General features: G+C 46.6%; 1 protein-coding gene across 1 annotated transcript in view; it reads left to right on the top strand.

The window, feature by feature from the left end:
* The window catches only part of POLE (DNA polymerase epsilon, catalytic subunit), an 81,349-nt gene that overhangs the window by 26,529 nt on the left and 30,465 nt on the right, over window positions 1-24,355 (top strand). The window contains exons 3-24 of the mRNA XM_081892187.1: window positions 39-296; window positions 2,881-3,016; window positions 4,144-4,224; window positions 4,648-4,692; window positions 6,150-6,242; window positions 6,968-7,122; window positions 8,760-8,901; window positions 9,097-9,177; window positions 10,426-10,533; window positions 10,849-10,959; window positions 11,644-11,729; window positions 12,424-12,543; window positions 13,638-13,770; window positions 14,944-15,057; window positions 16,754-16,966; window positions 17,586-17,693; window positions 18,499-18,627; window positions 20,432-20,534; window positions 20,663-20,809; window positions 22,112-22,257; window positions 22,809-22,957; window positions 23,556-23,648. Of these exons, the coding sequence (XP_081748313.1) occupies window positions 211-296; window positions 2,881-3,016; window positions 4,144-4,224; window positions 4,648-4,692; window positions 6,150-6,242; window positions 6,968-7,122; window positions 8,760-8,901; window positions 9,097-9,177; window positions 10,426-10,533; window positions 10,849-10,959; window positions 11,644-11,729; window positions 12,424-12,543; window positions 13,638-13,770; window positions 14,944-15,057; window positions 16,754-16,966; window positions 17,586-17,693; window positions 18,499-18,627; window positions 20,432-20,534; window positions 20,663-20,809; window positions 22,112-22,257; window positions 22,809-22,957; window positions 23,556-23,648 (2,579 nt within the window). The 5' untranslated portion in view covers window positions 39-210. The remainder of the gene's footprint in view (window positions 1-38; window positions 297-2,880; window positions 3,017-4,143; window positions 4,225-4,647; window positions 4,693-6,149; window positions 6,243-6,967; window positions 7,123-8,759; window positions 8,902-9,096; window positions 9,178-10,425; window positions 10,534-10,848; window positions 10,960-11,643; window positions 11,730-12,423; window positions 12,544-13,637; window positions 13,771-14,943; window positions 15,058-16,753; window positions 16,967-17,585; window positions 17,694-18,498; window positions 18,628-20,431; window positions 20,535-20,662; window positions 20,810-22,111; window positions 22,258-22,808; window positions 22,958-23,555; window positions 23,649-24,355) is intronic.

Below are 24,355 nucleotides of genomic sequence, written 5' to 3'. Positions count from 1 at the left end.
GGAAGGCGGAGCCACTTCTTTCTTTCTTTTCTCCTCAGGGTGGATTCCTCTTCTCCTACTGGCTGCGGGAGGATAGGGGCGGTCCCACTGGCGGAACCATGATTGGCGGCGGCTCTCGGATGACAGCGGGTCGCGCGCTTGTTTGCTCGCTCGCGGGAACGGGGAATCTCGCGCGGTTTCTGCGAGCGCGCGAAACTCAGTCTGGCCGGGATGGCGTATTGGAGAGGCGGCGGGCGGCGTCGCCGGTGGGGAACGGAGCCCCCCGCAGAAGGCGGCGAGGGAGAGGCGCCGCCGCGGTGAGGAAAGGGGGGCGGAGGGGGGCCCTCTGAACATGTACAGAGTGTCATTTGGCAGGGATTAGGGCTTTTTTTGGCGGGTGGGGAGCACCTGAGCATGTGCAGAGTGCGTTCGCCGCAAGTGCAGGGTTGCCCCTGAACTTGTGCAGAGTGCATTTCTCCTGAATCCGTTGCGGAAGGGATTGGCATTTGTGGATCCTCTGAACATGTGCAGAGTGCATTCACGGTCACAGGAACCCGGATATACTCATAGTGTATTTCTTGGGAAAGGGATTGGTATTTGTTTAATACTGTAACATGGAAAATAACTGCCCTGAGACCTCCGGGTACAGGGCGGTATATAAATTCAATTAATAATCATATTAATAATTAAATTCCCCAGAGTGACAGGGGAAACCTAGCCAGCTGGGAGGGGTATAAATACAATTTGTATTTTATTTTATTTTTATTTACACCCCACATATCTGACTGGGTTTCCTAGCCACTCTGGGCGGCTCCCAACAGAATATTAAAAACACAATAAAACATCAAACTTTAAAAACTTCCCTAAACAAGGCTGCCTTCAGATGTCTTCTAAAAGTCAGATAGTTGTTTATTTCTGCTCATAAGTAAGGGTTCTGAAGGCCAGAGGAGAAATTTGTCAGTCTCATTTTTTAGAAGTCTAACGTAGCAGCACAGTGCCCCATCCCTGTCTTTGGGAACTTAAAATATCAAGGACCTTCTAATCAAGAATTAAGGCCAGGGATGTGTACAGATGCCACTCCAGGTAACAAATCCCTCGAGGGTTCCTGAGCACAGCTCCAGAGTTATTTGGTACCCACACTTACCCTATGTCTGCAGGGCTGCCATAGGTCTGGAATTTCCCAGACATAGACAGGATTTGTCTGTTGAAAAATGGTATCTGGGCAGAATTTTGGGAAAGCGGCTAAAATATCTGGTAGCACATATGGTAAGTGTTGATTTTTTTATTTTTATTTTTTAGATTTCCCCCAAAATGGTAAACACTTCATTTAGTTGACATCTGATGGGAGGGCACCACTACCAAGAAGGCCCTCTGTCTGGTTCCCTGTAACCTCATAATAATAATAATCTCAGCATGTGAACCTGAAAGTGTATCCTAAATTGCATCTCCTTAACTACTAGAAGGAAGGGACGCGGGTGGCGCTGTGGGTAAAAGCCTCAGCGCCTAGGGCTTGCCGATCGAAAGGTCGGCGGTTCGAATCCCCGCGGCGGGGTGTGCTCCCGTTGCTCGGTCCCAGCGCCTGCCAACCTAGCAGTTCGAAAGCACCTCCGGGTGCAAGTAGATAAATAGGGACCGCTTACCAGCGGGAAGGTAAACGGCGTTTCCGTGTGCAGCTCTGGCTCGCCAGAGCAGCGATGTCACACTGGCCACGTGACCCAGAAGTGTCTTCGGACAGCGCTGGCCCCTGGCCTCTTGAGTGAGATGGGCGCACAACCCCAGAGTCTGGCAAGACTGGCCCGTACGGGCAGGGGTACCTTTACCTTTACCTTTAACTACTAGAAGGAGCTATAGGCCAGAAACTTTTCCATAGTTCCTCACTCCCATCGATCCCAAGTGGGATCAGACAAGCCCCATTGCACGCTAATTTAATTAATTTCTTTATATTATTATTATATTTCTATACTGCCCTTCATCAAAGGATCCCAGAGTGGTTTACAATATAAAAACACAAAGATGCATAATGTAGTAACAAAACAAGCCAATAAACCCCCACATACTGTACAGTTTAAAGGGCCATATATTATTTAATTAGCCAAAGGCCTGGGAGAACAGGAATGTTTTTACCTTAAACTTATGGGCTTTGGGAATAATTAAAATATGCAAGGTGGGCATTATTTTTAAGCTCCCCCCCCCCCGTTTATTTTGTAGTATGTTATTGTATAACTTGGTTAGAAATGGATATTTTAAATGTTTCATTATTTACTGTATTTTTAATGGGTTTGTGCTGTATATGGCTGCAAACTGCCTTGGGAGGCATTTTTGCCTAAAAAGTGGTTTTAAAAGTATTAATTAAATAAAATAATGTCAAAGAGCACCTGCCATTTTTGTCAACAAATGAAGGCGTCCCGGATGCCTGCAAAGGGTTTTTCCTATAGTACCTTGAGCTGAATTAAACACCAGCCTGTAAAATAAACACACACAAAAGTGTGTACAGAGAACATGTACAGATTGAATTTCCCTCACCCTTGAAATTTTTCAGCTCTTGGTCCTACAACCTGTTTTTTGTTGCCATGGGTGATCAGTTTTTATTTTTCATTAAATGTATTTATTTGAAGCATTTTGTGTCTTGCTTTATCTGAAAAAGCTCAGAACAGCTTGAGAAAATCAGTAATAAGGTAAATTAAGTAAGCGTGAGTAATTCCCACGCCAATTTTACATTATAAAATACAGTTATTTACTTCAGTTGGAGAATAAAGTAGACTAGAAGCCTGTTTTTCCTTTTTTTATTTGAAAGTTGAGTCATGGGGAACCCACTTATGTCCCTACTTTTCACTGTTCTCAGTGTTTGCTCCAGCTTCTGTTTTATGTGGTGCTGATGTTTCTTCCATTCTCTTGCCACAGGGATGATAGCACCTCGTTTTCTGCCCTCAAGCGTTTGGAGCGCACCCAGTGGACTGACAAGATCGATGCGCAATTCGGGTTTGAGAGGATGAAAGAACCAGGCGAAAGGACAGGATGGTTGATCAACATGCACCCTGTGGGTACCGGCACGTTTTCCTTTAGCATCTCATGTGTAAAGCTCATACGTGATTGTTTTGCTAAAGAGCCTGTGTGCTGCAGCAGCAGCTAGAGTATTGGGCTAGGACCTGAGAGACCAGGGTTCAAATCCCCTCTCGGCTGTTCTGGTGATAAAAGGGGAGAGGGAGAGCTATAGATGCCACCTTGAGTTCCTTGTAAGAAATGAAATAACAATAGCATGCTTAAATTAGTTTATTTCTGTGGTTGCCATGGAGGGAGGTGAGAGAAATTGAGTTTAGAGCAGGCCATTCCAAAGACGGCGTCATTGGAAGGTTCAGTATGGAAAACGAATGTTGTCTGCAGTTGGCTAAGATAGGGACAGAAAATGACCTTTGGTTTTACTGCCCCAGTTGAAAAATTTACTAATAAGGTTCACTGCATAACTATGCTTAGCCCCACTCACTTGTCCTGTCAGAGTGACATCACAGTAATACACTGTATGATGCAACAAAACCCAGATTGCCCTTAATGTTACTCAAGAATTTCTCAATGCCAACATAAACAGCCTGGAGCCTTCATTTCACCACACAGGCGGCTTAGTACTTCACACTTTCTATATCAAAGTTTTATACGGCTTATCTGTGGTTACTTTTCCTCTATTTTAAAGCTTCATGTCTGAGCACCCTTTTTTCCCCTCCAGACTTTTCCCCATGAAAACTCGCTCTTTAAAGCTCAATCAGAGCAAATGTTAATTTCAGGGAAAACATGAATTGATGTTTGCTCTGACTGAACTTTAAAGAGTGGGTTTTCACAGGGAAAGTTCAGGGCAAACGAAAACACTTAGACATAGAGCGGAGCAGCAAAAGGTAAGTGTGGATAAGCTCATGGCTGATGTAACTCTTCGCTCAGATTGAGTCCTGAAAGGGACAACAACATGAAATTAAAATGAAAACTTTTTCAAGAAACTGTGTGATTCCAGGACACTGAGAATCCTGCTCCAAGGTGAAACATTACTATTATTGGTAATCGCAGATTAGTACAACTAAGGAGTCGGACAACAATATAGACATAAAATGAAGAGTCCTATGTTGAGGAAATGGCATTGTCTGTCTGTTTGATTGATCTTGCTGCCCTTGTCTGATTTAGACGGAGGTGTTAGATGAGGATAAACGTTTGGTCAGCGCTGTGGATTATTATTTCATTCAGGAGGATGGAAGCAGGTTTAAGGTGAGTCCAACAGAGCAGTGTGAGATGAATTAATGGCAAATCACATTACGAGCCTACTGGAAATTTGAGGAGGGAGCAGGGTGGGGAGGCGGTGGGTCATTTTAACGTATGCCAAATCAAGCTTCTCGCCTCCCTATCGATGTGGGGGTCTGCAGAGCAGTGATTTTCATACTATGTCTTCGTGAGCCCAGAACCCAGAGAGTGGTCTAATTTGGCCTATTTATTTAACTTCTATTTGTAAACAAAGCTAAGCTGTCATCTGTGCCGGATGTTGTACTTACAATTCATTGTTGCTACTGAACTTACAAAACTGAAAATCTTCCACAGAAAAGTTAAGCAGCGGAAAACTTTTCAGTACATTTTCCTCCCTGCCTTCGTAATGTATGATTGTGTGGGGCTCACTGTTTTTTGTTTGTTTCCTAGGTGGCACTGCCCTATAGGCCATACTTCTACATTGCAACCCAAAAGGTTAGTATAGACATCCCAGAGACTTGTACCTGAAATTGCATGAATGAACCTTGAATGAACCCTTCCACCATTTGAAATGCTTTAGCTGTAAGCATGCCATACAAGGAAAGAGGAGGGATGAGGCAGGCTAAAAAGCTCTGATTTCATGGCAGCTATGCTTGGTTTGTGATTTAACACTGAAGGGGTTCCTTGGAAATGAAGGGCTCTCAATGAGAAGCTTAGCTGCTGAGCCCAATTCAAGGTGTTGATGCTAGCATATAAGGCCCTAAATGGGTTGGGACCCAAATACCTAAAAATATCCCAATATCAACAATCTTGTTGGGCAGGTGAGGCTTTGTTGCTGGTGCCATCACCGGGGGCTGCCTAGTTGGCGTTATTGTCAGCACCGCCCTTGAGCCAGTGTCACCAACTGGACTCATCCACTCAGCCCCGACTGGGCTAGGCAAGCTGGGTAGCACTTCCAGAGACCACCTTCTGCACAGGAACAGGTCAAAGTGCTATGGACTCACAGCTTAGAGTTGTGAGCACCAGATTCACTTCCACAAGAAGACAGTCGTCGCACAGCAGAGTATAGCAGAGCATAAACGACTCGGAGAGCAGCTCTGTAGAATATCTTCTTTATTCTATCTACAACTATAATACACAACTATATACAGAGCTAAATGAGGTCTAAATGAAAATGCTGAACTGCACTGAGTGTCTGCAGCTGCTCTTAGCATCAACCTTATCTATACACACGATCTCTCTCTAACACTCAGTCTCTCTCTCTCTGACCCTGATATGAGGCTGGAGTGGAATAAGTAGAGAGCAGAAAACACCCCTCCTCTCTGGAGAATCAGCAGAGAACATCAGCAGATTCTTGGATATGGGAGGGGTGAAATCTCCTCAGTTATCACATGACAGGGCCTTCTCCATTTGAGGAATGCCCTTTCTGCTGAAGTGTGTCTGTCTCCCTTGTTATTGACGTCCAGGAGGAGATTAAAAACATCCATGTCACCCCCACTCTGCCATTTGATGGCTGACATGCACTGTTCCTGTCAGCCCTAAGATAACTGGCCGATAGCATGTTTTAAAAGTAAGTAATAATAATAATAATCAGCAATGGGTGTCTTCTCTGAAGCTTTCCTTGCACTACTGCAATGTCCAATTGCAGGAGATTGTTGGGCACATTTTAATTGCATTCTCAGATCAACAGGGAGGCCCAGCAAGGCAAAGCTTCCCACTTGATTTGAGTGGACCCCTTCCATTGGCCTAAATTCCTCCACAGTGTACAAGGCTCACCTTTGACACCTGGTAGACAGGTATAGGATCCCCTCCAGTCTTCTGGCTGTGAATTGTTAGGCTATACCACGTGGCAACTGTTCCCTGAGGATAGAGCACGCAGAAATGATTATAATTGGGTGGGGTTTGGGCTGGTGGCCTCTCTTAGCGTCGCTGATGCCTGGTTGTCTCTTCAGGGTTGTGACCGAGAAGTGTCATCCTTCCTTTCCAAGAAGTTCCAAGGCAAAATAGCAAAACTGGACACTGTACCCAAAGAGGACTTGGACCTGGTGAGAAATGCCTTTGCTGATATGGCTGTAAATGTTTTAGTGGCCCAAGCATTTAGGAAAGGAGGGGTGAACTGATGGAGTATGCGGAGGTGGCGAAACTGACGGGGAAGATCCGAAACCAGGAAGATGCAAGCATTTTCTAAAGACTGGAGTAAATATGTAATTTATTGAGAGACCACTGTAAACAGTTAAAATCTTTGGTATTTGTAATGTGGAATTATTTATTATAATTGTGGTTATATAACAAATGGATAATGGTAAAAGATGCAGCAAATTTAAACTTAAGCATGGAACCCATGGAGGGAGGGAAGGAGGTCCGAAGGTTCAAAAGAACCTTGTATTTTAATGTTTGAAATGGTTATGTTTTATATCTATAAAATTATTAAAAACTCAATAAAAAATATTGGGGGGAGGGGTGAAAGGGTTCAGAAAAGCTGTGGTCTACAGGCTGCCCCTTCCTAAGTGTGACTCCAACATTGTGCCAACATCGTCAGCACCAGGCAAATACCTTTTCGTTTTCCCCTTTTTTCTTTGCTATGTGTACATCACCTTGAAATTTTGTGTGTGTATCTAAGGCAATTAATTAATGGTAATCACCCCTCTAGTCTCCAGTTGGTATTATTTTGCTTCATCTTTACTTCCTCCCCCCCACTAGTCCACACACATCTCTTAAATGAATTCTTCTTTAAAGCTTGCCTTCTTTTAATGCTCTCTTTTCCTTTTAGCCAAATCACCTGGTCGGCCTGAAGCGGACCTACCTCAAACTGTCTTTCAACACGGTGGATGACCTGGTAAAGGTGCGCAAGGAGATCACACCTGCTGTGAAGAAAAACAGGGAACGGGACCAAGCGATGGACACTTACACCGCTATGCTGACCAGGTAGAGGAGCTGCCTTAGGCCCACTGTCATTTCCATTTGGACTGAGTCAAAAAGATGCATTTGAGCCGCCTTGCAGTGATGGAGAACCTCCATACTATGGACCAGATTGTGCCCGCCAGGTCTCCCCATTTGGCCCGCCAAACCACAGCCACATGCCATACATCTGAGGTCCTGTATGACATCAGTAATGGAGCGGATAAAGACATGCCTGGTCCAAAAGGAGCTTTGCAGGCACTGCTGATCAGCTGGTCACTGGGGCTTCCAAAGTGCTGTGCCTTTGCTGGCATGGTTTGACTTCAATGCATGGGTAAATGCAGGTTGCCTGACATCATTGTGATGACTTGTGGTGGGGAAGACAAGGATGTGGCCCACTGGACAGATGCAGTTCCCTGTAAAAAAAATCAATTTTAAATAAAATAAACAAAATGCAAACAATTCAAAGTCCAAATATCAAGATTACTCTGAATCTCCTGACTTCCCCCCATCCTTTCCATGCATGCTAATGATAATATTTACAACTGCGTATCAATATTTAGAAGAGTTTGGATTTGATATCCTGCTTTATCACTACCCTAAGGTGTCTCAAAGCTACTAACCGTCTCCTTTCCCTTCCTCCCCCACAACAAACACTCTGTGAGGTGAGTGAGGCTGAGAGACTTCAGAGAAGTGTGACTAGTCCAAGGTCACCCAGCAGCTGCATGTGGAGGAGCGGAGACGCGAACCCAGTTCACCAGATTACAAATCTACCGCTCTTAACCACTACCCCACACTGGCTCTCTGTGAAAAAATTATCCAAATTTTTATCCTCCTAAATTACCCATACTTTCTGTTACTTTACAAGTGTGGTTAAAATCCTACTAATGTTTTAACCTGCTTACAGTGGTTTTGTATGTCAATTATAAACTTTTCGCATTCCTTATTAAATTTCTTGTCTTCTTGGTTTCTGAGCTTCCCAGTTAATTTTTCCATTTCGGCATAGTCCATCAACTTGGTTTGCCATTCTTCTCTAGTCGGGGTTGTTTCTTCCTTCCATTTCTGGGCTACGGACAGATGCAGTTCCCTATCCCTGCTCTATTGCTTCCTCCTCACAGAGTTTCTGGCTTATTAGAAATGAGGTGTGTGTGTTTAGACTCACACGGGATTATCCTGGTGCAACCCAGAAAGGTTATCTGCTGCCCTAGTTACTAGTCCATGAGCTGGGAGTGTCCCCAGCAAGCCTCAAACATTTCTTCCAGGCTCTGCCCAAACTCGTTGCTGCCAAGCCAATAGGGCTGCTTTCCACTGATGATCTCTCATCCTTCGGCTCTCCCATCAAGCAAGCCAAAGAGCTTACAGAGCCAAACATCTGGAGGCTCCATAAAGAAAATTTCTGCATCCAAGCGGGAGACTGGAAGAACCAGATCATGGGCCTTAAATGTGGTCCATGCACATTTCTGAGTGATGGGGAAAGAAGCCCCAGAGAATCAGCTCCTGCACTGCTGCAACTATCAATAGTAGTAATCATCATCATAATTATACTGCTGATATGCCAAAATGGCTTCTAAGCCATTTACAGTTGCATAACAATACTTCACTTGCCTGTCAATCCTGTGTGCAGGTAGTCCTGATAATGTAAATCAGCTCCTTCTCCTTTGCAGTGCCCTTGCTGGGAACAGCCTGTCCAGCAAGGAAGAGGCTCCCTCCAAGAAGACCGCTGACCAGATGGACAACATAGTGGACATGCGGGAGTACGACGTCCCCTACCACATCCGCCTGTCGATTGATCTGAAGATCCATGTGGTGAGCGGCAACTGGGGGAGACCCGCCTTCTTTCCTACCTTGATTCCCAAACAGCTAGATACACAAGCATTGTGCCAAAAGTTCTAAAAATGCATTTCCAGATTTTTACTTGTGGCGGGTAGGGGTTGAGCCTTTGCTACTGGCCACAGACCCTACCTCAGTGTGACTCTCCCGGTCCCTCTCCTCCCATGACAGGCTCACTGGTACAATGTCCGCTACCGAGGCAGCAGCTTCCCGCCTGAAATCACCCGCCGAGACGACCTGGTTGAACGGCCAGTGAGTATTCCTGTGGGGCAGAGCTCCTGTCTCAGCACCTGTGTGTGTGTTTCCTTCAATTGCCAACTTTGTTTTGGTTTTTTTATGCTGCATCTGTCACCAATAGCCAAATGTCTTCAGGATTCCTGGGTGCTGTGTGAGTCTACAGCATGGGTGGGGAACCTGAGGCCTAGGGGCGGAATGAGGCCCTCCCTAGTTTGTCTGTTTTGCCCCTCGGGACTCTCCACGGGCCACACCTCTGGCTCAACCCGCTGTTAGTATTTGGCCTTCAGAAAGTTACCCACAAAGGCATGTGGCCCTCAAGCTGAAAAAAGCTGCCAGTCCCGGGCTCTTCTTCTTTGGCAATCACTCGTAGCCGAGTAAGATTGTCTTCCATAAACACGGTTTTAACAGTGAGTCCATAAGTGTCTGTGGAGGCCAATTTTGGATCCACACGTCCTTCCAAAGTGGGGACATAGGTTTCTGGGCAGGAGTTGATCACAGTGAGGGTTTGCCAAGCGTGCCTTCCTCTTAGTTCGTTTCTCCTTTTCGTCCTGAGTTCAAGCAGTCTATGACACCTTTAATGAAGGCTGTTGGAGAACTGGAGCACTTGCAGGCCAGTGTTTCCCAATTTTCGGTGTTTATAGTATATTTTTTTAGATTTGCCTTGAGTCTTTAAACCTCTTTTGTTGACCACCAGCATTACGCTTTCCATTTTTAAGTTTGGAATAGAGTAGTTGCTTTGGAAGACGATCATCAGGCATCCAAACAACATGACCAATCCAACAAAGTTGATGTTGAAGAATCATTGCTTCGGCACTGGTGATCTTTGCTACTTCCAGTACATTAGTACTGGCATTAGTTCGCCTGTCTTCCTAAGTGACGTGTAAAAATTTCCAGAGACACCGTCAATGGAATCTTTGGAGGAGTTGGAGATGGCGTTGATAAGTGGTCCAGGATCTACAGCATCTCAAAGCCTGTGGTCCCAAATGTCTCTAGCGCCTCTAGCGTGGACCAGGCACACTTGCAGGAAGTGGATTTTGCAGATCAAGGATGGAAAACCTGTGGCCTTCCAGCTGCTTATTGGACTACAACTCCCATTATCCCTCTTGGCCACGCTAGCTAAGGATGATGGAAGCTGGAGTCCAACAAGATCCGGAGGGCCAGAGGTTCCCGCATCCCTCTTGTTGATGAAGAGATGTTATTGCTGTATTGCCCTGAGTGGAGCCCAGCATCTGGTAGTGACTTGGAAATTCCAATTCTTCCCAGGATCCTGTCGTCCTGGCCTTTGACATCGAGACCACCAAACTCCCTTTAAAGTTTCCTGATGCAGAAACGGACCAGATCATGATGATCTCCTACATGATTGATGGCCAGGTAAATCCGGGCAGCTGCCTCCATGGCTAGTGAGATTGCAGAACAAGCCAGAATAAATGCCCCCCTTAAGCCATAGAAATGGAAGAGTATGGAACGGCAGGTGGCCCTGAACTTCTGGCTCCCAATTGAAGCATAGATCAGGAGGTGAATTGGGAAGGTGTTTGTGGTGGGGTGGAGAGAGAGTCTACCCTGGGTTTTGTTTTCATAGTAAGGATTTCCTACTCTGTAACATCTTAGTGAGAACTGATAAGGTAACGTCGGTTTACTCTGTTTGTTCAGTTAAGCAAAATTTCCCTTTCGCTTCTTTCTTCCCAGGGTTACTTGATCACAAACAGAGAGATCGTTTCAGAGGATATTGAAGATTTTGAGTTTACTCCCAAACCGGAGTATGAGGGGCCTTTCTGTGTCTTTAATGAACCAGATGAGGTAGGTAGGCTTAATTTTGAAGGCCAATTTCCCCTTAAAACCACAATACAGTGAAATCGCGGAATTCCATTGGAATCGGAGGGTTTTGGCCACACGTTGCGGGTCCTGTTTGTTGTCTTTAGCGACATGAGTGTGTTCTGCATAGCCTTCGTTTTGCTTGTAAGCCTGAAGGCAAAGACTATCTTGTTTTGTGTGTAAACCACTCAGGGAGCCCTTTTCTTCTTCTTTTGGCAGGGTACACAAATGCTGTAAATAAATATAGAAAAGGGGGGGGTTCTATATATACTGCTCCCTGGTCTCCCCATCCCATTATTTTACCCTCTCCGATCACCAGACTACATAATTTGGAAATTTGAATAAACCACCATGCAGATAAATGCACCTTTCCCAATAGTTGCAGAATGTGAGAGGTGGTGTTTGGTGGACACACCTGGTACCTTTGGTTCCCTGGCAGAAAAGCTGGTCATCATAAGAACCTAGCAGGAGAGGGGATTATTGGTTTGTTGTTGTTCATATTTTTACTAGGTATTTTGTGATTTTTATATTGTAATTTTATGTTGTGAACTGCCCTATGAGCTACAGATGAAGGGAAGTATGCGCATCTAATTAACAACAACAACAAGCATCTGGACCATTGACAATAAATGACCTTTTAAATTTGTTCTCCTCTTGTTTTAAAATCAGGCCCATCTCATCCAGAGGTGGTTTGAACATGTTCAGGAGACCAAGCCAACCATCATGGTGACATACAACGGAGACTTCTTTGACTGGTAAGAATTGAGCGAACTCGGTTCTTGAGCCTTGTGGGTGTCCAGCTTTTTAAATGTTTTAAAATTATATTGGGTTATGTAATGGGAATTGGGGTTGCTTGTGCGTAAGTGGCCTCTACTCTTGGCAAAGTTGCCTGGTTAAACCTTTCCCTGGCTGCACAGCCCTTACTCCGCGGCTGTGTCAGTCACTGGCAGAATCCGTCAGTGGGCGTTTCCTGAACTTCTTCCAGCATAAAAGTTCTTTGACGCCAAGTCTCCACCTAGCCTCCCTGCGCGGAAGTCTTCTGCGCAGGGTGGGCGTGGCCAGCGGAAGACCTGTGCTCTCCCCGCTACTTTCTGTGGGAGAGTCCTGGAGACATCTCTCCGAAGCTCTCCCCTGCTCCCCTTTCTTCCTGGTGTCACGCTGATTTCCTTCCTCAGTAGATGAGTTCCCTCTCTCCCTACTGGGCCCTTCTCCGGCATCGCTGGAGAGCCTTACCTCCACTCCTGGCTCCGATGGCAGTTCCCTGACAGGTTATTTTCATTTTAATGGGGAAACCATGCTTTACCTTCAGGGGAACCGAGCTGGCCAGCAAACCTGCTTGCTAACCTGCCCTCCCCCTGCAATGACCAGCTGCAGGAATTTTTTGTTGCAATGCCTAAATAGTGAGATCTGTAGAAGCTCCCTGGCTTATTTTGCTTTATCTGTCTCCAGGCCCTTTGTGGAAACCAGAGCAGCAGCTCACGGGATGAATATGCAGCAGGAGATCGGATTCCAAAAGGACAGCCAGGGGGAATACAAAGCTCCTTCGTGCATCCACATGGATTGTCTCAGGTACATGATGCCCAGCCCCGCTCACCAGTCTCTTTCTTGGGGCTTAGTCTGATGGAGGTGGGAAAGGGCCCAGCCTTCAGGGCACATCCAGAGAAAACAATTTGTATTTGGCACCTCGCTGCACCATGCTTTTGACTGTTGCCCCATCCGCACTCTATATTTAAAATGATGTCGTGCCACTTCGAAGAACCTTTGCCTTCTTCGAAGAACCTCCCCCAAAGAATCCTGGGAAAAGCAATTTGCTAAGAGTGCCGCTCTTCTCCTTTTGGGGTCATCCATTTGTCACTCAGAAACATGGACGTGTAGTTCCTGACAGAGTCAGGAAGGATGGCAACACTGCACATGCCTCTTTTCCGCTGTCCGGCAGTTAATATCGCATGACCGTCCCTTATTTCTGATTAATATGTGCACAAAAGCAAAGGATGCTTCATTGCTACACTTATACCCTTTGTCTATCGCTGATCTGTCCAGAACAGTACGGATCACACTAGAGACAATCCTTTCTGTTTCGTGAGTTATCTTCTTTTGTTTTCCTTTGGCTGGGGTGCGTCAGGGAGAAACGCTTCAGTTGTACTTTTTAAAATAATAATAATACTCTTTGAAAAGAAGCCTGTACTGTTTCATTTGACACAATCCCAACTAGACATCACGTTGTGTTAACAGACAGCTTTAAGCAGCCATGGCTTCACACACACACACACACACACACACACACACACACCCCTGGGAATGGTAGTTTGTTAAGGTTAGGAGATCCTATTCCCCTCAGAGCTTCAGTTCCCAGAGTGGTTTGACAACCAATCCCTCTACGCAGGGAATTTTTCACATCAGACAGGGTCACGGTAAGGTGTAACGAACTATCAGCACACCCAAGAAGCACCTACAGCAAACAAAGAGCATGCAAAGGTTCTTCAGCAGACATTTCAGTTGGAGCAGGACAGAAGGTTCTCTGGATATATAGGAAGTGGCCCCAGCCTTTGACTTGTATTCCAAAGTAAGCTTAGGTTGACTCTGTCTCATAATACATCTGCCCTGCTTGTAAACTGGGCAGCCTCTCCTGATTCAGCAACTGATGCTGTGGCTTCTGTTGGCAGGTGGGTTAAGAGAGACAGTTACCTCCCAGTGGGAAGCCATAACTTGAAAGCAGCAGCCAAAGCGAAGCTGGGCTACGACCCCGTGGAGCTGGATCCTGAAGAGATGTGCCGGATGGCTACTGAGGAACCTCAGGTACTTTGGTTACCCCTGTGTGATTCTGTCGTGTGTCTTCAACTGGGATCAGCCATGGCGGATTCCACACAATTAACGGCAGAGGGAAAAGAGAAGGGGTACTGGAAGGAGTTCCCTTGGCCTGCTGTGCCCCTAAGAGGCCCTGGCCAGAATTCACCCTCCAACATCCAGGACGATTGGATAACATGTATAGGAATTGTGCACCTGTGATTGCAAATGTAACATTTGATGCAGTGCACTCTGGAATCCCTGCAGAATCTAGAACAATTTGGCTTTCACTGTAAAATAAAATGCTAATAGTTTGACAACCAGAGAGAGAGAGAGAGAGAGAGAAATTTCTGCTGTAGACCTAGGAATTGGAGAAGCTCTAAGGGAGGTTTCTGATGTTCAAGGCTTGCTCACAATTCCAGGCCCCTCTGCCTTTGGGCATGTGATACTCCAGAGCAATTTAGAGGGTTTATGTGCTCCACGCAGAGAATCGTGGCTTTCTAGGTGCAGAATGCTTGATCTGTACATTTAGGGAGCTATTCTTTTAGGGCAATCTACTCTCCACAATCAGTTTTTGTTATGTGGTAGAATGTCAAGTGCCTATAAATGATTAAACCACCAGCAGCCAACATGCATTGCAAAGCCAGCAAGGGATAGTTGGGCATCTGGACAAGAGCCCAGAGACCTGTAGGCCTGGCCAGGGCATAGCCATGAATCTTACCTGCCTCTCTTGGCATTCTGCTCCCTGGCTTTCTAGGCTAAAGGCAAGATCACACCAAGAGCTAGAAAAGCTGCAAGTGGAGTGTAGCAGCTATATCATAATTTGAACTTGATTTGTGACTCACAGGCCCAAAAGCTTGATCACCGGTGGATACAGCTTCTTAAAAGGATAATAATAATTGTGCTATCAAATTGGCTTTCAGCGCTGACCATTTTCAATTATTGCTTTTTAAAAAATTGTTAACTTTTACATGCAGCCAATGATCCTTTTTTCAGTCGGTACTCCCCGTATAAATCAAGCTGCTTAAATGAATATTTGCATGTAGGCAACATGCAGACCTTTTCCTTGCGTGGGGAGGAGGCCGTGTTGAACTTACGGCACCTGCTGATGTTCTCCCTGCGCTCAGATGGAGCCACGCTTGCTGGCAAGTTGCAAAATGCTTCCATGCTGCTTCCTTCCTCCAGACTCTGGCCACCTACTCAGTGTCCGACGCTGTTGCTACTTACTACATGTACATGAAATACGTCCACCCTTTCATCTTCGCTTTGTGCACCATCATCCCCATGGAGCCCGATGAAGTGAGTAGAGTGGAGCCCAAGGCTCAGTTACTTCCTTATTTTGTAAAATTTAAACACCAGTTGATTGCTTTAAAAACAAAAACACCCCCAAAGCAGTTTGCAAAGAGAATAAAACAATAAAATTATTGGCAAAACAGAAGAGGGCCTTCTCAGTAGCGGCGCCTGCCCATCAGATGTCAAGGAAATAAACAACTATCTAACTTTTAGAAGACATCTGAAGGCAGCCCTGTTTAGGGAAGTGTTTAAAGTCTGATATTTTATTGTGCTTTTAATTCTGTTGGGAGCCACCCAGAGTGGCTGGGGAAACGAAGCCAGATGGGTGGGGTATAAACAATAAATTATTGTTGTTGTTATTATTTATTATAGTGGGGGGGGAAGCTCTATAAAATGCTTACCAGATAAAATCAGCAATAAGCTATAAACAGATTAAAAGATATACCAACATTCTACATGTCTGAGAAAGCTTGTCTGCTCAAAAATGTTTTTAGTAATCACCAAAAAGAGTACAGTGAAGGTCTCTACTAATGTAGATTATCTCACTATATGTGGCCCCTTGGTTGTTCCAAGATTCCACTGTCAGACAGATGTTTTTTAGTCTTTCAGGTCGGCCTGGGCAATATATCAAAATATCGCCCAGGACAGGTATGAGGAACAGCCGGCGATGTCAGCTTCACTCAGCGGTGTATTGCAGGTGACATCGCCACCCCTCCCAAGTCCCTCTGCTAGCAGCGTCTGCTAGAGTTCCTTCCTTCCAGCAGCACTGCTAGAAAAGGATCTCAGGGGCGGTGGCGGTTTCACCCGCAATACACCTCTGAGTGAAACTGCCATCACACTCTGCCCCTCATACGATGCAGAGGGAGAAACAAGCTGTGTCAGCGAGGCAACAGTACAACTTGTTCCTCCCTCTGCATCTTTGAACTGCTCGACTTAGGAGTGTGCAGCTGCCTGTACCTCAGCCGAACAGTTAAAGGAGCCCCCAGCCCAGTGCTGGCTCCCGTGAGCTGGTGGCAGGGTGGGAGCTCTGTGAAACTGCTCAGCCAAGAGGAGCGTGGTTGGCACTCCCTGCAGCGAGCAGTTAAAGGAGCCCTGAGGCTGTGCCCACTCGCCCATGAGTGGCAGGAGCGCTGGGGCTGACTCAGGTGCAGAGCGGGAACCTTCCTGATCCCCAGCTGAGCTGCGCAAACAAGCTGTGTTGTCCGAGCCTGTGAGGGCCTGGGTGAAACCACCTCAGTTCCTGAGGTGAGAGCTGGGGCAATTTCACCAGGTGCCTCACAGGCAGAGGCCGATGCAGCTTGTTTTTCCAACATCGTGGTACAGTGGTAAGAACTTAATTCGTTCTGGAAGTCCATTCTTAACCTGAAACTGTCCATAACCTGAGGTACCACTTTAGCTAATGGGACCTGCCGCCACGCAATTTCTGTTCTCATCCTGAAGCAAAGTTCTTAACCCGAGGTACTATTTCTGCGTTAGTGGAGTCTGTAACCTGAAGCGTCTGTAACCCGAGGTACCACTGGATATCGCCAAACCGATATCTTTGGCTGGCGATACACCGCAATGTTTAAAAGCTGTTATCGCCCAGCCCTACTTTCAGGTACCTGAAAGCTCTCTGGCTTGATTTCCCCCCTCCCCTGCGAGAGACCAAATTCCCCCTCTCTAAGTTCCCTTTTGCCACCGGCCCTCATCTCTCTCCCTGCAGGTGTTGCGAAAGGGCTCAGGGACACTGTGTGAGGCGCTGCTGATGGTCCAGGCCTACCACGCCAACATCATCTTCCCCAACAAGCAAGAGCAGGAGTTCAACAAGCTCACCGAGGATGGGCACGTGCTGGACTCGGAGACCTACGTCGGGGGGCACGTGGAGGCCCTGGAGTCGGGGGTCTTTCGCAGTGACATCCCCTGCCGCTTCAAGATGGTACGAGTCCCGCCCTGGAAGGAGACTTCTTGAAAGCTCATGGGGGGCGGCAGGGGGTGCCAGGATAAATCCCCGTCCCCCGTGCTTGCCAGACATAAAGCAAGTAGCTACAACAAAGTCCAAATTGTCCCCCCAAAAAGAGAAGTGTCTGACCCCATGAGGCTGGTGATAGAACATTTGCTTTGCATGCAGAAGGTCCCAGGTTCAATCCGCAGCATTTGCAGGTGAGACCCAAGACCCAAGAAGAGATCACTGGATCAGGCCCATCTAGTCCAGCATCCTGTTCTCACAGTAGCCAACCATTGGGAAGCCCAAAAGAATCTGAGTGCAAGAGTAACTCCTCTGCTGGTGATTCTTCCCGGCAACTGATCTTCCAGAGGGAGGGAGCACACTTCCCTGTAGCTGATGGCCAACAAAGGCTGCTGGAGGAAGACCTACGACCCGATCTTGTGGATTACAAAGAGCATAAGACCTTCCTTTGCAGATTCGTTTCCGCCTGCCCCATGTGGCGCCATGTTCCCCCGGTGATTTCAACTGCACTGTCTTTGCCTGGGGAGAAACCTTGCTGAAAATTTGTCACACTCATGTCCTTCCCTCCCACCCCGGTTGTGTCTCTTAGAACCCTGCTGCCTTCGACTTCCTTTTGCAGCGTGTGGAGAAGACTCTGCGCCACGCCATTGAGGAAGAGGAGGGAATACCCCTTGACCAAGTGACCAACTTCCAGGAGGTAACCTTGTAGGCCAAACTGCAGTGTCTGCATAGGAGGAGGCAGCAGTAGCAATGGAGCTGTTATTGTCCTGACACAGCTCCTTCACTCTACTTTCTGTTCATTTTAAGCATCTAGCTCCCCCCGGTCCCCAGGTTATCTTGGCTGTTCCTTCCTTCTTTTCCCCTGCTTCAACCCTTTGCTTCCCCAACCCCTTAGCCTTGGCCACCAATCTGCTGTTATTTACTACATTGAACTGTCCTGGGGGCCACTTGTGGCCTACGAAAGGCACAGTCCTGGTATATGTGTGGTGTAGGGATGCAGGTGGCACTGTGGTCTAAACCACTGAGCCTCTTGGGCTTACTGATCAGGAGGTCGGCAGTTCAAATCCCTGCGACGGGGTGAGCTCCCGTTGCTCTTTCCCAGCTCCTGCCAACCTAGCAGTTCAAAAGCACACCAGTGCAAGTAGATAAATGGGTATCGCTGCCGTGGGAAGGTAAACGGTGTTTCCGTGCACTCTGGTTTCCGTCATGGTGTCCTGTTGCGCCAGAAGTGATTTAGCCATGCTGGCCACATGACCCGGAAAGCTGTCTGCGGATAAATGCTGGCTCCCTCGTCCCGAAAGCCAGATGAGCACCACAACCCTATAGTCGCCTTTGACTGCACTTTACCATCTAGGGATCCTTTACCTTACCTTACATGTGGTGTTCTTTTGCCGGGCTCTATTGCATTCCGAAGAGCATGGTAAAGCATTGCTCTCCTAGGCAAAAAACAATAACCCACCTTATCCTCTTGCCTGCTTTCCACTGCTTCCTCTGGACCACAGGTTTGCGATGAAATCAAAGTCAAGTTGAACTCCCTGAAGGAAGTCCCCAACAGGATTGAATGTCCTCTGATATACCACCTGGACGTGGGGGCCATGTACCCAAATATCATCCTAACCAACCGGCTTCAGGTGAGTGAGGAGTTTGTGCTCCTGGGCATTGGGTACTAAAGTCTAAATCTCTGCTGTAAGAACTGTGGCCTCTTAGACTTAAATCTGCAGCCCTCTGGACGCTCTTGGGCTCCCAACTCCCAAAGCCCCAACTAGCACTGCCCAGTGGTCAGGGATTTGATTTAATATTTCTATTCCGCTTTTCCAACAGCCAATGTTGAGCTCAAAAGTGGCTAACAATAAGCACAGTAGCATTAAAAAAACAAGCATTGCAATCACTATGGTATCAGACACAATAACAAGCTGCACAGTTAAGATTTTGGGGATTTTTGGGGTGGGTGGAGGGATGCTGTCTTTCTCTTTGGGAGAATCAGAGTGTGATTTATAACTCGTACTATAAGAAAGCTCAACAACATTGTCTTCTTAATAAGAGACAATATATATGGACGTTTCCCTGTGCCGGTAATGGCCTCCCAGTTTGGGGTATGCACTCCAGGCAACCTCTTCCTCAATCTCCTTCACAAAGAGTTGCTGCCTCTTTAGCAACAAGGATAGTAGTAGCAGTAGTAAACCTTTTATTGGCATCACATACAACATCCAGAACAAATCAATACAGAATTACCCACCTCCCCAGTGGCACAAAACATTTGCTAAAAGAAAGGAGGCAGAGCAGTCTATCGTCACATCTCTTGGAATAGAGGGAAAAGGCCAGTGTTGCAATGTTCTCCCTAGTAAGAGACTGCTGAATAATTATTTTACTACTACTACTACTACTACTACTATCATTATTATATCATTTATAATGGGTTTCACCAGCCAGTCTGGGCGTCTCTCAACAGAATATTAAAAATGCAATCAAACATAAAAAACTTCCCTAAACAGGGCTGCCTTCAGATGTCTTCTAAAAGTCAGATAGTTGTTTATTTCCTTGACAACTGATGGAAGGGCATTCCACAGGGCAGACACCACTACCAAGAAGGCCCTCTGCCTGGTTCCCTGCAACCTCACTTCTCGCAGGGAGGGAACTGCCAGAAGGCCCTCCGTTCTGGACCTCAGTGTCCGGGCTGAACAATGGGGGTGGAGACGCTCCTTCAGTTATACAGAGCCAAGGCCATTTAGGGCTTTAAAAGTCAGCATCAACTCTTTGAATTGTGCTTGGAAACATACTGGGAGCCAATGTAGGTCTTTCAGGATGGTGTTATATTGTCTTGGTGGCCACTCCCAGTCACCAGTCTAGCTGCCACATTCTGGATTAGTTGTAGTTTGAGTCACCTTCAAAGGTAGCCCCATGTAGAGCGCATTGCAGTAGTCCAAGCGGGAGATAACCAGAGCATATGAATAGATGGTTGGTGGTTGCTCTTTTCTTGCTTGGGAGTATGCAACGCAGGAAGGGAGGGCTGGAATAGAGCTCTCCATCCTCTGCTGCCCATAGTAGCTGTTTGAGTTCAAAACACAGGTACAGCAGGGCTTCGGCACACACAGTATACATCAGGGAGGCTCACCTGGCACCTGCCTTACATATCTTTAGGCACCAGGTGAAAACATTCCTCTTTTCCTTTTAAACTGAGGGTTTCTGTTAGTTCCTGTTAGTTATTATGGTATGTACGTTTGTTCTTATATTTAAACCACCCTGTGAACTTCGGCTGAAGAATGGTATAGAAAATTTATAAATGAGACTAACAATCTCGCAAAACCATCCTGGGTCCACCTGCTGCTTTCCTAGAGGCAGGATCCAGCCTTGCCTGGCCTAAAAACTTACTTTTATTTATTTAAATGTACTTGTGCCTTTATTCGCTCCCCCTCCGCTTTGCTTCCCTCCCTTCAGCCCTCGGCGATGGTGAACGAGGCCACATGCGCCGCCTGTGACTTCAACAAACCAGGCGCCAACTGTCAGCGGCGGATGACCTGGCAGTGGAGAGGAGAATTCAGTGAGTCTTTTCCCTTCTGCTGACTCGTATGCAACTTGGCGCGGTTCCTATGCTGTGTATAAAACCCCCTCTCGCAGTCTGGAGTGATTGTCAGCTGGGTTGTTTCCTCCCCCCTTTTCCCCTTGCAGTGCCCGCAAGCCGCAGCGAGTACCATCGCATCCAGCAGCAGCTGGAATCGGAGAAGTTCCCCCCTCTCTTCCCAGATGGACCGCCCCGGGTGTTCCATGAGCTGTCCCGGGAGGAGCAAGCAAAATATGAGAAGAAGCGCTTGGCAGGTGAGGGCAAACTTTTTTTCTTCTTCTTTTTTGAAATCATTTTTATTTGAATGTATATCCATATATAGAGATCGCTTGAATCTCGCGACTTCCCCCACCCCCTCCACAGTTCCTATTATCAACATTATCAACTGCATATTATTCCATACTCTATATTTTCTATCAATCCAAATTATCCATGGTATTTGTTGCATTACAAGTGGGATTAAAATCCTGCTATTGTTCCCATCTGCTTGCGGTGGTCTCCTAAATAAATTATACAAAAATTTCCCATTCTTTTTTAAAGTTTTTGTCCTCTTGGTTCCTGAGGTTTCCATTCAGTTTTACCATTTCTGCATAGTCCAACAGCTTGGTTTGCCATTCCTCTCTGGTAGGGACTTTGTCTTCCATCTCTGAGCTAATAAGAGAGCAAACCTTTTTCCGCACCACAATAGAGTTTGTACATGGTTATGGCTCGGTGTGTCTCGAAGTTTTTATTTTCTTGGATTCAGCCCCTACCTTTTCCCTGCTATTCCCTTTAGTGCTAGAGGACTGGGGTCTGGGGTCAGCTGCCAGCCCGAAACCAGAGCTCTTTCTAGTGGTGAGCAGAGAAGGTGTTACTACAGCGGAACCTTGGTTCCCGAACTTAATCCATTCCAGGAGGCCGTTCGACTCCGAAAACGGTTGAGAACCAAGGTGCAGTTTCCAATTGGCTGCAGGAGCTTCCAAAGAACATTCAAAACCGGAACAATCACTTGCGGTTTTCGATTATTTGGGAACCAGAATGTTCGGCTCCCAAGGCGTTTGGGAGCCGAGGTTCCACTGTATTAGTACTTAAAGCCCTTAACAGCTTGGGACCAGTTTGTCACCTTACCCCCATATATTATGCCCACTCGACCGCTTTGATCCCCAGAACTGGCACTGTTACAGGTGCACAGAATACTCCTGCATTTGTAAGAAATCAGTCAGTGTGGAAGCAGCAACACTTTGGAACTCCCTGCCTATTGATGTCAGGCGGGTGCCTTGGCTACACTCTTTTTATTACCTACTGGGCACATTTTTGTTTAGGCACAGCTGATCCAGACATGTAGAATGTTGACATGGGTTTTAATCTGTTTTCAGTTAATTGATTTTCATTGTTTTTAGCTGGGGATTTTTTTACTGAAAATTTAATTTTTAAAATTCTATTTGCAAACTGAGGTGTGTATTTTTTAAACTATCAAATGGCATATAAACATTTTGAGATGAAATAAGTTTGGGAAGTGTTGAACGTTCCAGAATAAATTGCAAGTGAACCGCCTCTGCCACACACCTCTTGCCCAGATTACTGCCGCAAAGCCTACAAGAAAATCCATGTGACGAAGGTTGAGGAGCGTGTCACCACCATCTGCCAGCGGGAAAACTCCTTCTATGTGGACACCGTGCGGGCCTTTCGCGACCGCCGCTACGAGTTCAAGGGGCTGCATAAGGTACTTTTTATTTTGTCAGATTTGTGATAGCGCAGCAAAACGGTGAGTTTCTAAAGGTGTTCATGGTGATCTTTTACGTTCATAAAGCGATGAGATGCAGGCAGGCATTTATAGCCAGGCTGATCTCTCCTTGCTGGTGGGTGCTGAAAGAGGATGCTGTGGTTCCTGGGGCCAGAATGCTTGAATAGAAATTCTGAATGTTGAGTGGTATATAAATACTGTAAATGAATTTAATATAAAAGCATTGATTTATATCAAGTTTTCATAGATTTAACAGACAAATTCTTGTATATTAGTTGATTACTAGATACACACAAAATGTTTCTATTTGCAGCTAAGCAGAGCCAAAAAGCTCTGGGCATGCAATCCATGTGTCTTCTGTAATATACAGAAGCATTTGTCAACATGGGTTTACAGGGGGTGGAGGAGACAGACATCCAAGGAAATGGATGTGGAAGGAAAAGATAGAGGATGGAGACCAGCTGGAGCAAAGGTAGGCAATAGCCCACGGCTTGCTTGAGTCACGGCCCTTTTTCCTCTGCCTTTCCCAGGTGTGGAAGAAGAAGCTGGCTGCCGCCATGGAGTCGGGTGACGCCTCAGAAGCAAAGCGCTGCAAGAACATGGAGATCTTGTACGATTCCCTGCAGCTGGCACACAAGTGCATCCTCAACTCCTTTTACGGATACGTCATGCGCAAAGGGTGAGGGGGGAACCAAAGTGTGGCTGCTGGTGGATCTTTAAATGGCCCTTTTAAAATCTGCCCCTGCCTCGGCTCCCAGTTGGTGCAGTTTCTGGGCCTTTAAATGTTCAATATTAAGGCAAAGAACTAAACCCTAGTACACTTAAATGAAGCATTTCCTCCTATACACATAAAAATGCAAGGCTGTCATCACGCAGCCCCTGCTGCAGGATTTGTGGTTCTGCATCACAATCCTGGATTTGCATGAAGCCAGGGAGGGGAGCAAAAGGGAGAAGGTGGGTTTTAAGCAACAGCAGACGTTTGAATAAAGCAGGATTGGAGGGACACTGAGGAGCAGTGAGGATGTGGGGCACTTGGATGATGTGTGAAGGGAGGGGTTGGGATTGGCAAGCAATGTGAGTAGGGGGAAGCAGCCCCCTAACACATAAATGCTGCAGCTCCTTGACCAGGAGACCTCCCAGCTCATGCTGTTGGCCGCAATTTTAGCAGATCAGTCCTCAAGCCAAGTTTACAATAATTAGGTCGCTCAAGCCTTGTTTGCAAAGCAGCTGACCCAGAGCGGCTCTTCCTGTTCTCACTAGTCCTCTTCCCTACGCAGGGCTCGGTGGTACTCCATGGAAATGGCTGGCATCGTCTGCTTCACGGGCGCCAACATCATTACACAGGCCAGGGAGCTGATAGAGCAAATTGGGTGAGTACTTGAATGGTGGCTGGCTGGAGGCGAGGAGATTCTGAGCTTGGATGTTGTGTGCTTGTTGCCCGAAGGTGGTTTGCGCCTTCTTCATGGATGACAGTGCTTTTCCTATGGTTTTGTGTTTTGCTGTGGTGTGGTGTGGTGTGTTGTCCAGGGCTCCTTTAAGAGGAAGGTCGTTATGTGTAAACACAACAACAACAACAAATGACGCAAAGATGAGTTGTCCCACTCTGGATCTCTTCTTTGTCTAACCACAAGGAATGACTGGTCTGGATCTGGACTCAAAGGCACACCGCCCCGTGGTCTGCTCCTTACTGCCTTGGCCCAGATAGAGAAGCCAGTCTCTTAAGCAACTCAGAGAGCCCAGGGATGCAGACGCGCCTCGTGTCTCTGCAGACCATTGCTTTTGTAAACTTCATCAGCCTTCATAAGAACATATGAGCTTGCTAGATAAAGCTAATGGCCCATCTAGTCCAGCATCCTCTTCTCGCAGTGGTTGATAGATGCCTGTAGGAAACCCTCAGGCAGGACCCGAGCACATAATAATAAATGATGATGATGATTTATTTATACCCCACCCATCTGGCTGGCTTTCCCCAGCCCCTCTGCGTGGCTCCCCTATTCTGGGCTACCTTCAGATGTCTTCTAAATACCAGATAGTTGTTTAGTTCCTTGACATCTGAAGGGAGGGTGTTCCACAGGGT

The sequence above is a fragment of the Podarcis melisellensis genome (genome assembly GCF_964234715.1).
Source record: "Podarcis melisellensis genome assembly, chromosome: 16".
Lineage (NCBI taxonomy): Eukaryota > Metazoa > Chordata > Lepidosauria > Squamata > Lacertidae > Podarcis > Podarcis melisellensis.
The sequence above is the reverse complement of the archived record's forward strand: the minus strand, read 5'-3'. Positions and strand labels throughout refer to the sequence as shown.